The 12,346-nt window shown below is 41.7% G+C and overlaps 1 protein-coding gene across 1 annotated transcript in view; it reads right to left on the bottom strand.

Annotated features, from left to right (window-relative positions):
* Positions 1 to 12,346, bottom strand: part of mybpc3 (myosin binding protein C3) — a gene marked incomplete at its 5' end in the record, with an annotated part of 46,985 nt that overhangs the window by 31,807 nt on the left and 2,832 nt on the right. The window contains 7 exons of the mRNA XM_084054557.1: positions 3,117 to 3,168; positions 4,174 to 4,291; positions 6,091 to 6,239; positions 7,007 to 7,084; positions 9,989 to 10,153; positions 10,474 to 10,695; positions 11,664 to 11,933. Coding sequence (XP_083910683.1) covers positions 3,117 to 3,168; positions 4,174 to 4,291; positions 6,091 to 6,239; positions 7,007 to 7,084; positions 9,989 to 10,153; positions 10,474 to 10,695; positions 11,664 to 11,933 — 1,054 coding nt within the window. The remainder of the gene's footprint in view (positions 1 to 3,116; positions 3,169 to 4,173; positions 4,292 to 6,090; positions 6,240 to 7,006; positions 7,085 to 9,988; positions 10,154 to 10,473; positions 10,696 to 11,663; positions 11,934 to 12,346) is intronic.

The raw sequence follows: 12,346 nt of genomic DNA, 5'->3' as shown, positions 1-12,346 counted from the left end.
GCACAGATATCAGTTTGGAGAGATAGTTGGTTTCCCTGTTCCAGTCAATGAGCAGAAGAAAGTAAACCCAGCAGCAATCCTCCAAACGTGAACAAAACAATGCATTCAAGGTTAATGACTGCACCTGGTCCAAATCCCTGTGTGGAATGTCTGCTCCAATTGGATGAAAGATAAAGGCAAGGATATCGGTTTGGTTATGTGTTTATCTCCTGCCTCTGATCTTGCAGGCAATCCGGATTAGACTGTGAGAGGCAAAGTTACAGTGCACCATGGCTTCACTTCCTCTGTGTGGAAGCCTTGTCAGCAGGCTATGCCTATGTGTCTTAGCACATGAGGCACTTTCAATATAATCAAACTCACTCACTCTGCTGGGTAGTTGTTTGTGCAGCTGGCTTTGCTGTTTTGACAGGGATCCAGTTGTATATCAGGGAGAGGTGATAGGTGACCTTAAACCAGATCAGTACTTGTACAATCTCAACTAAAATGTCTGGGAAGGCCTGTGTCAAAAAGTAACACAATGGAAGCTAAGCTAGTGAGCTATATGCAAGCAGATTTAAAAATTAAACTGTATTTTGTATCCTCTCTTGATCTCTACTGTGGATCACTCTCTCAAACCTCAGCAGGTGGAGACAACATTATCCAAACTATATGAGTTATGTTGGCCCAAAAGAAAAGAACAAACAAGCCATTAGGAGAGATAAGGCTTCAGTCCTTGTTCTCTTAACATTCACAATCATATCTCATAGTTTGAATATGAGTCTCCGCTGTTGCAACAAACGCCCCTACTACCTTGTTGATGATCCACTTTTCTTCTTAGCAGCTTCACCACCCCTAATGAGTTTGCATGTCCACAGTTATTATCTATCTTTACATGCCCAACATGGTAGCACCACGATACAGTTAATTACTGTTGGTTAAGTATTATTTAATATCTTACTTCCTTAATAATTGTGCTTTGTCCTGATCAACAAATACATATAAAGTAACGACACATTTAATACTTGTTAACACTATATAGAACCAATTTAGAATTAACATATGATCAAGTTTGTTCAGATATTTATTTGCCCCGCCTGCTAAAGTATTTAGACTTTTTCATCAATATCAATATTCTGCTGCTGAATATTTCCTTAAAGGATCTACACCATGAATTTAAAAAATAATATTAATATTTAATATCATATTGTTTATGTCCCTCAAACGTTTTTCAAAAGGTTTGAGCCTAAATCAAGCCTCAGATATACTCATTCCAACTAACTTCTCTGTGGCTTATAAAGCACTTTCACCTGCAATACCACATTGTCCTGTTTGGCACAGGGCGCTATTGAGCCAGTTTGTATGCATGTTATCTCCTGGTTCTGTGTGGAAAAAGTAAAAAAACAACAACAAAAAAAACATTTTTTTCTTTTTTTGGAACTGAAAAAACGGGAGGGATTGTACCCTGACGTGACGTGACGTCAGGGTGCAAATCAGTTTGGCCTGTTTTCAGACCAATTTACAGAAAACCCCAGATCTGCTGTGAAAGCCTGAGTGTTCAAACTGGGGTATTTTGGGGGATAGAAGAGAGGTAGGGGAGACCAAAAACACTCAAAAAATAAGAAAATGTTAAAATTCATGGTGTAGTCCCTTTAAATGAGCATTGACTGAAGGTAAATATATCAGATCCAAAATATTGTTCTGAATGACAGGAGCCAGTGGAATACTTTCTACAAAAGTGGTTACCGGTATCAGAATTCAGCTTCGAGGAAGAGAGCACCAGTTTATATTCCAATTGTTCATACAAATTACCTGAGGATCAGGCAAATAGCATTTAGAGGTTTTAATATACAGCACTTGTATAAGTTATCTAGGGTTGAGTTGGAGGAAGTAATTGTGCTTTACTGCCATATGTAACTGTTATTTAATGTACATAGTTTAAACAATTGTTATTTACAGTAGTTAGTTGTAAAAAGTTCAAATTACTTTTACCGATAACATCAGTGATTCAATATCATATATAATGTGTCAATATTATTTAATCTACAAGATGTGTAAATCTGTTCTTTAAGTCATTTGAAGAGTTCATGTTTCAAACCATTTACCAAAAAGTTTGAAGGAACAGTGCATTGCTATAAAACCAGAAGACTCCACATTCCTAAACAGTGTTAAGAGGGTTGCTGAGTCGTGTTTTTGTCTATTAAATAAACTAGACCATACCCGTGGGGGGTTATGCGCACATGATCTGACAACCCGGGAGCCAGCGAATAGTGGCTGGAGCTATCAATAGCTCCAGCCACTGAGGAGAACACGGGCAGAACAATTTTTGGAACCCGGGAGCTAGCGAACACAAAACGCTAATAAACAGCTGAGATTTAGTGATATTGAAAAACGGGTTTCGCAGTTCCATGCACATGGTAATGGTCAATGGCTGTGTGCAATTTGAGATCAATAGCTCCAGCCACTGAGGAGAACCGGGCAGAACAATTTTTGGAACCCGGGAGCCAGCAAACACAAAAACGCTAATAAACAGCTGAGATTTAGTGATATTGAAAAACGGGTTTCGCAGTTCCATGCACATGGTAATGGTCAATGGCTGTGTGCAATTTGAGATCAATAGCTCCAGCCACTGAGGAGAACCGGGCAGAACAATTTTTGGGCTCAGACGTTTTTGTCTCAGAGGTTTGTGGAATTATAGGAGGATACATACATACATCTCCGAAATGAGGTGGTGTGAAATGCAGTGGCCTGGTTCGTAACCAAATCAAAGAGATGAAATCATATCAACCCTGTTTAACTGCAATGCAAATTATTAATTAAAAAGGTGAGAAGTCAATTACGTTTGACAACATATTAACTAAACAGGATAGCTCAGCCACCATTATGAAAAGGTCAAATTTAGATCCACTGTCATGTCTGTGATAAAATGTGGAATATTAAAGGCATGAGTAGAACAATTAAACCATTAATTCATAGTTTAGTTCTTGTCTTTATATTGAGTACATTATCAGCATATTATGTGGACACATGGACACTAACTGGATACTAAGTTAATACAAAGTGTGACCAGTTAGGGTTTTATTATGTTTCATTTTGCTACGGTTAGGGTTAGGCTATATATTAAATAAAAAATGACTTACGTGCGCCTAAACGCTGATCTTATGTCAAATCCATCTACATCCTTTGGAACCTCTGAAACATAATGCAAGACAGAACAAAGTACTGTTGATGCAAGTCATTATGATCAAATAATGTCTTCTCCTCCGCGTCACCAGCGCCCATACCCTAGGTGGGGTTGGCGAAAGGGCCTACTCTGTGTAGAGTTTGCATGTTCTCCCCGTGTCTCCTAGGGCAGTTAATACCCTCACAAAAACATGTAGTAATCCTGGTCACTATACTGCCTCCCCCTGGTCAACCGGGGCGCCTGATGGAGGGGAAGGGAACTGGTTGGAATAACGTGTTCCTTCCACGTGCTACGTCCAACCAGGGAAGGCCAGTTGGCTCTCATGCATTGAAGGAGGCATGAGCTCGGCCCTGGGCTCCCTAGGCTGGTGAGGGGAGTGTAGTGCCCAGGATCACTTCGAAAATTGGCACCGGGTGAAAAAAAAGGGTTACAAAATCGTAGGATAAAAATGTTGAAAAAAAAATAAAAATAAAAATCAAACAATCTCAGTTTTGCATGTAAACTCACCAGATTTCAGGCTGTTTCAATTTATGTAGAAAATAAGGTGCTTAACATAACCCTAAGAAAGTGAAATGACCTTATTGAGCAAAACGTGTGAACACCGTAAGCCAGTGGTGTCTGGGGACCCCCAGGGGTCCTTGAGGTGGTTCCAGGAGGTCCCAAGAAAAATGACTTAATGTACAGTAGCATCAAATTCAGTTTAACCACTTTAACCCTATACATTCTGCAAGCTCACAGTGTGTTGCGATCTGCTAGATCTGCTATTTTCAAAAAATCGTATAATAATGAACAAATATATATATTTTTGAAAAATGTACAACAAACATCTGGTATTTGGATCTCTGGCACAAAATATTTTCCATCACATGAAGAAGTTGGAGAACCACTATCATAAGCCATTGTTTGCGCTTATTTTTTCATAATTCATCCAAAATACAAAATTCCATTCTAAATATCAACTGACTAACAGAAAGATGTCATGATACTGTAGGCATACAGATAGTAGTACCTACCATGTACAGTCAAGTCAAAGTTGCAGCTGTCAAACTTGTCCTTAGAGGTCACCTCACACCGGAATCCTCCAGCAAAATTTGCCTTGGCTGCTATGACCTGCATCTCAAAGGTGTAGGACTGCAAAATACATAGTAATTAGGGGTGTGCCGATATATCGTCCCGCGATATATCGCGATACGTTTTCGCGACGATATGTATCGTTTTGGGAAAAAAAAATATCGTTTTGAAAAAAAAAAATTTTTTTTTTTTTTTTTTACACCAATCAAAATAATCAGGCATGCAAACAGCCCCGAGGTGAAAAGGGTGACAACATGTTTTTTTTTTCGGGTCAGGTGTCACACTATTGCCCTATTTGGATTCAAAACGGCTGAAAAGCTACAAGTTTGCATGTCTGAATAATGCAAAAACAGAATTATTTGTTTGCATTTCCTTTTTTTTCTCCCCCATTTATTTTCATAATAAAAAAAGTGCGTATCGTATCGTATCGAAATCGTATCGAAGTTGTGAGCCAAATATCGTATCGTATCGTTTCGTGAAATTAGTGTATCGGCACACCCCTAATAGTAATGACATCAATAAATTAAACTTTATTTATATTGTTGCTGTCGGGCATAAACCTCTTATCCAGGGCCGGATTACCTCTTTGTGGTGCCAGGTGCTAAGACCCATTTCGGTGAGTTGGGGGAAATTGACGCTTCACCGGCACGTTTCACCATTTTAGCGGTCCTTCAGCAGCCGCTGCTTCTAAATTTCGGTGCTTTCCAGCGATAGTTCAGCCTTCTTTCACTTTCTCCCTGCCGTTTGGTGCCCCCCCAAGGTTGGTGCCCCCCCAAGGTTGGTGCCCTGTGCTCTTATCTCTTAGCTCTTATCTATATATTCAAACTCTTGGTGTTTTTCCGTAAATTAACGCCCTACTTTTATACTACAGCGTCACACTATTAAAAGCATCAAAAGTAGCAGATCTACAAGACTGAAACGCGGCGCAGAGCTTGTAGATCTGCTACTGTTGCATTTTTGGAATTTGAATCCTGAAAAGTAACAGTTTTTGATGCATGAGGTTTCCACCCGACAGAGTCGATATAGCACAAGTCATACATCCGATGCAACTCCAAGTGCTGAACATAAAAGCAGGAGGTAAAAAAGAACACAATCCAAAACATGACAATGAATAAATACAATACAAACTACTGGTATCCAGGGAGTGTGTGTGCACAGTGCCATCGGGCCAACAGTGCCGGAGATTAGCTGCTCGCAGACAGACAGACAGACACACGGACACACGGACACACGGACACACGGACACACAGACGGACGGACGGACGGGGTGCAAAACATAGTCTCTGCTACGCCTTCGGCCTGGCGGAGACAACAAAACTAACAATAAAATAAAAGATAGTAAAATTGAAATAAACACAAAAAAAGCTGTGTTAAAAATGTTCTTTTGAAAATGTCTACACTCGCGTGGTCTCACGTCACTTCTGGCAAGCCGTTCCACAGGCTTGGGCCATGGGTCTTAAAATGGACTCTTGGAATGACCAGGAGCCAACTACTTGAGGACCCGAAGGATCTAGTGGTTATCAAAAACTAACTGATCTAGGTGATTTTAAAATGGGTAATAATGTATGTATGCTCTCTTTCTGGTTCCTGGTCAACACACAGGCTGATGAAATGTGCATACTACTGTAGTTATCTCCGCCAAGCTGAAGGCTGGATACAGAGATTGTTTTCTCCCCTGTGTGTGTGTGTGTGTGTGTGTGTGTGTGTGTGTGTGTGTGTGTGTGTGTGTGTGTGTGTGTGTGTGTGTGTGTGTGTGTGTGTGTGTGTGTGTGTGTGTGTGTGTGTGTGTGTATGTGTGTGTGCGTGTGCGTGTGCGTGTGTTCAGCATCATGGTGGGACTTTCTATTACATAAAATTACCTTATTGTTGCGGTCGTATTGTTCCTTGATCTGCAGATGTTTCCCAGTTTTGCTGGCTAGGTCCATCCATTTTCCCTTGAACCACTTGCAGGTGGGTTTCTTCAATAGTGATTCAGCATTCACCTTAGCCACAAATGTAATATTTTCACCTGCACAGAAAAATAAAGGATTTTACCACAAATGGGTAGCATTTGAACGTCATACAGTATTTTAATTACAAAATATGATTCAACATTTTTCCAGTACATTATTTTGAAGATCTTTTTTTTTTTTCATGATCTGATGTCTGGCATTAGTCTAATGCCTGATGTTTAAGCCTTTATTTGATACTAGATTTAGATAACATGGCCCCTGGGTACCACATGTGGCCCCTGGTATGACTATTCTGATGGCAAACCCCTGAACAGTGTTTCTGCCAAATTTGGTGTGGATTGGAGCAACGGTGTGCCTGTGGCCCCCGGGGGCCTATAACATGGCCCCTGGGTACCACATGTGGCCCCTGGTATGACTATTCTGATGACAGAACCCTGAACAGTGTTTGTGCCAAGTTTGATACGGATCGGAGCAACGGTGTGCCTCGCAGGTCTAGATGTTACGTTTGTGACTGTGGCCCACTGTCCATCCACCCTCTAGGCAATTTTAATAAAGGACATACTTACTGTATGCTGTGTGTCAGATGGTCTGTCCAGCTGGGAATCAAACCAGGGACTCACTGATCAGGGCATTTTGTGTTTGGCTATCAGGGTGCCCACGACACCTACAGTATTTATTTTTTACTTGATTTATTTACTAAATTGTTTTAATTATTTACAAATACATGTCATTTTGTCCAATTAGCTTTTAATTAGAGGCAAAAGAGACATGGCCTTATATAAGAGATGATTATTAGTTTGTGCATTTTGGATCTGCCACTTACCAACAGCGACTTCTGCACTCAGGGGTCTCTCAGTGAAGAGACCAGTCAGGTCCTGTCTAGTGTCTGGAGGCTGTCCATCTGAAAGTGCAACAGAATGGATGTAACAGGATGACATTCCAAATCAAAATCCATATTAGAAAGCATTTGGTCATCAGCATTTGGGTTATCGTCATTCTGTCAAGATGAGCCAGCCTACAGTATCCAACCAGAAACCACAGAGTAGCAGCTAAGAGATATTGAGAATTACAATTTTCAAATCCGAGCTGGAAACACTCATCAATGTTAAAAGAGAAAAACTCTATGGCGCCGCCCTGGAGAGGGGCCAAGAATAAGGTCAATACTTGTACTGCATTGTACAGTGTTTTAGTTAAATGGGGTATCAGCACCCTCTACAGGCTCACAGGCTCTCTTGAGGCATTTGGTCAGTGGTGGGTGCCATCACAACAAGCTATTTATCTCTCGCAGGAACTCCATAGAGATACTATTTATGTACCTTCAAGGGTATCAAGAATCAAGCTGGGTTTATGTGTCACTCACTCATTCAGGTACAGGCAACAAAATGTTTGTGGCATTTCAATATTTTAAAATATTAAAACCTTAAATATTGGCTATATAATGATGAAAATGCATGCCTAATTATAGATGTCATTTTTTGACCCCCTAAATAGAAAAGATGATGTAGATCCTAATAATCAAGTTTGGGACAGATAAGCTAGCTAACTGGCTAGATAGCTCAGGTCATTTTCACATGCTTAGTTTCAGCCTGTCTCAGGCCAGGGTTCATGACTACAAATATTGTAGTTGGAAATAAAAACATTATGTGAATGACAGGAACATGCTTTAACTTTCCATAAATGAAATGCAGTAAGTCAAACAGCATGGTGTGAACATGATATTCTTATGATATGATCGACTGTTTGGCATAGTTAAGTAGTGTAATGTAATAGGAGTTACATACTGTATCACCAGGCAAGTAAATAATACTGACACAAACAAATAATACATAAAAGTATTAAAGTAGTCTAATTGTTGGCTTAACAACTCTGCATCTGTGTCAGCAGGAAAACACTGTACACAAAGCAGAAACAACATATAATTTCATTTTGACTACTTAGATGTTAAATATTAGGAGAAATAATGTTTACCAAAATCATTGCTATGGTAAGCCTACTGTACTGTGGATGTAATAGAGTCCAATATGCTTTGTGGGTCAATATTAAGAGCAGCTGATAGCTGGTATTCAGTTATTAATATTTTCAATGTAATAATCGAACCATCGAGAAACACCAGTGCTGCGAGAGGGACAGACACAAAGAGTGGCAGAGATGGATGCCAGGCCCAGCACAGAGAGAGTGAAACTTAGATAGCCTTTTTTTCTGGGAAGGACTGGCCATAGCTGACATTGGAACCCCCTATCGCTGATGTTGGTAACCACACCACTCCCAACCCACCGCACCCCTCGTTGGGCCAGTTGGACTACCCAGTTTTGGGCTATTTACTGCACTTTATAAAGTAAGGTTTCCTTTGCATTGTGTACAGAAGTGAGTCTGACCCTCAGGTGATGTCATGGAAATGGTAACCTCTCAAGGCTGATTTCCACTTGCCCAATCAAAATCCTGGTCGCGTGAATTCACATTCTGCAGACCGGTCTGGCCCCAAGTGCTGGGTGGGCGTTTTGCAGAAACCAAATAGTGGAAGAGCCAATCAGCGTCTGCGTTCAGGGCCCTGTGATTGACAGACGCTGACAGGCACTTGGTTCTGCAGAAGACACATGATAGGGTGAATTCACGGATGGTTGGGGCTAGGACACTGATATCCACACACTTGACAAGCAGAAGCACTCCATTCATTTCCAGAATCTAAAATCGATCCATCCCTCCTATCTCTCCTCCTTACTGGCTGACACCTTCTCTAACCTGCCCTCATCCAGCACGCTTTTTTGAGCGGCCATAGCGAGAGGTCATCTGGTAAAGGTCACCGGCTCACATGTGGAAGTGTCCCTGAACAAGACACTTAGCCCCGAGATTAAAAAAAAGAAAACTGATCTACAAGCTCTCATTGTGACACGATGTGAGCTTGTAGATCATTTATTTTCAAATAGCTTATGTACAGGGTTAATGCGGTTAAACTTATTTGGGGACCCCCTGGAACTTCCTCTTGGCATAACTCTTTCCTTGTTGAAATAATATGTCTCATACAACTGCAAATCATCCACTGCCCTAGTCACACACGCTGACAGGGGCTTTGGTCCCCTCCTCTTTATCCTCTACATTCTACCCCTGGGACAAATCCCCCTTCCACCATCGCCTCCAGTTTCACTGCTATGCCGATGACACACAAGTCTACTTCTCCATCAATTCAGCCACCCATTCCACCCCCCCCCCCCAACCTGCCTCACAGATGTACAAAACATGGATGCACAAGACCTTTCTCAAACTAAACTGCAATAAATCTGTCTTTTGTATTGGCCCCTACTCCCTCAGACCCTCACCCATTCCACCTATGATTTCTCACTCAATGTTGATGGCTCCGGCTTGTCGCCCCTTTCACCAATATCTACAACCTCAGAATCATCAACCTCTCTTTCTTTCCTCCCCCATGTAAATCAGAACACAAAAAATGTTTTTCCAACCATGGGAATATTGCCCATCTAAGGCCCTTTCTGTGTTTTTTCGCTGCTGAAACACTCACTTAAGCTTTTTTCAGCTGTGCCATCACCTAGCGTGCTGTTCTTAACCGACAGATTTAACAAGTTGGAGGAGACGCAAACTCCTGAGGAAAATGACATTCCACCATCTATGGGAGCAGCATTAATAATATGATATAATGATGTCAGGAGACAGGGGAAACAAAAGCACCCTGCACACACGGACACACACACATCCTGCAATCTGCAATCAATCTGAGTTATTTAGAAGAAAGACCACTGTAAGTAAGTAGGCCGAAGAGGCTTATTGTTGGTATATCAGCCGAGAACGCTACAATGTGCTAGACTCTTGGTTGATGGCTTGCTCAGACGGAGCTCCACACCTACCATCAGCTCCCAGTACTTACCGCACGATTTGAAGCGCTCATACACCGAGTTGCTGGTGCCCCGCATCGAACCCATGACCTTGTGGTTCAAAGTGCAGAGCTCTACCGACTGAGCTACCCGGTCACCAAGATCAGTAGGGTTCATCCTCAGAGGAGCACAAATGTGTACTGCAAATTCCGCCAGGGTTTTTTGAGATATCTTGTTTGGCACCAAAGTTTTGGACAGATCGATCGACAGACTGGCCTACAGCTATGCTAAGAGGACAAACACCTTATTCACAGGTGAGGGAATAATTCTATTTAACTGCATTGTCAAGTGGAACACCCTAATTCCGAGGTCATTGCTTTGAGATGCACATGCATGAATGAATGAATTAATGTATGAATTAACTAATTCCACTAGGCTTGGGCTTACATTATATTGTGTGACTTACCATCAGATGGAGGACCTTCACTGCCTGGAGCAGGGCTGGGTATGGGTTCTGCTGCAGCTGGGGCAGGGGTCTCTCCTCCTTCTCCTGCAGCTGGGGCAGGAGTCTCCCCTCCTGTGGTTATGGGTTCTGCTGCGGCTGGGGCAGGAGTCTCCCCTGATGCTGGGCTTTGGTCTGCTCCATCAACTGTAGCTGGTGGGGCTTTGGCCACTTTCTTAAGGGCTACTGTATACCCAGCAACATGGAGACAAACAGGCAAAAATAAGAAGCATAGAATGGCAAAATGTTCTATACCATACCGTTAAAAATATATATATATTGATTTAACTACAATAGAAATCCTGTGCGTCAACTACACGCTTGTTTGAGTGATTTGATCTTCAGTATTTGAATGCAGTAATTATTGTCCAAATTGTTGTGTCAGAGCTCAAATATTATTTGGCATGCCACCAACTGTTATCACCCAAACATTTCTGTTTTATCATCTTTAAATGGCTGAACAAGTTTCCATGTGCAGTGTGTTATCAGCTGCTTCTTATGCCTATTCTGAGCCCTGCAGTCAAGTGGTGGTTACTCATGAGGAAATAATCTGTTGCTGTGTAGGGGTTAAGGTCACCTTGCCGAAGAGCAAGGGTGGTTATGATATGAGCCGCGGTGAGCACAGGCAGCCATTTATCACTTGTGGACCCACAAAGACCAACAGCAGAGTCACTGCCTCTCTTTGCTTGCAGATTTAGTTCCGCCTTATCAAATCTAAACGCATAACTACATCATTCACAGTGGAGGAGTAGAAACAAGTGTCACCCTATGACCCACGTACTTGGCTCATAGTTTGTGTAACATAATTTCACAATTATTGCATGCATTGTTCCCATGGCTGCTTTTAACAAATAAGTGTTCAACAAAACGTGATTGTGAAAGTGACTGTCCATCTACAGCGGAGCAAATGCAAAGTGCCTACAAAACACGTGATCAAACAAAACAACTTGAGGTTTGTTGTGCTTTTAGGCCTCTGTGTTAAATGCTGACCAAGACAGTGCAGGGTTCATAGACCGTGTACATACTGTATTCACACAAAGGTTATTTTTATTGAGTGCTCGATGCTGTTTTGTGCTCTTTTGTTTCGACTGCATACCACACAGGTGAGTAAGTGGAGGCCTCAAACATACATCTGTAAAATCAAAGCCTCCCACCTTCCTTTGATATGACCTTCAGGTCAAACTTGACCTTTGAACCCCCCGCAATCACAGCATAGCTATTGGCGTCTTCTGTAGTGACCGCTTGTATGGCGAGAGAGTGCTTGTTTCCATCTGCCGTGATCACATACTTGTTGCCACTGGCAATATCCTTTGCATTGCACTGCCATTTCACTTTTGCGTCCGGTTTCTCTGTTTCTACCTCAAAGACCACATTGCACCCCTCTTCTGCCTCCTGAGTCTTTGGTTTCTTGGCAAATGCTGAGGCTATTGAGAGGGATTGTTGAAAATACAAATAAATCCTTTAAAATGTGTATTTGGTTTGTCTTCTTTTTTTGCCAAGGAGGTACAGCCAGTACCATTGAAAGAGAGGTTTACAACACTCTTTGATCTCGCCGTGACACGATCACAAGGTTCATGTAGAGAGCGTGCTGCATAAACACCCATTAAGAGGGTTCAACGCTACTACACAGTCGTGTTTGGAACAATAGGCCAGTACCCCATGGCAAGCATATTCCACGTTCTTCTTTTTTTCAGTGAGCACACCAAAACAAATTCCAAATGAGTTGTTGGTTTGTTTTAATGATATTCAATTATTGAAGATTGAATATTATATATATATTCTCCTTTTACAACCGAAGCCTACAGGAGTGTTGTAACTCTACCTCTCAATGACTCTG

Source organism: Gymnoscopelus microlampas (genome assembly GCF_963454915.1).
Source record: "Gymnoscopelus microlampas genome assembly, chromosome: 1".
NCBI classification, from domain to species: Eukaryota; Metazoa; Chordata; class Actinopteri; order Myctophiformes; family Myctophidae; genus Gymnoscopelus; species Gymnoscopelus microlampas.
This window is presented reverse-complemented; position numbering and strand designations above follow the sequence as displayed.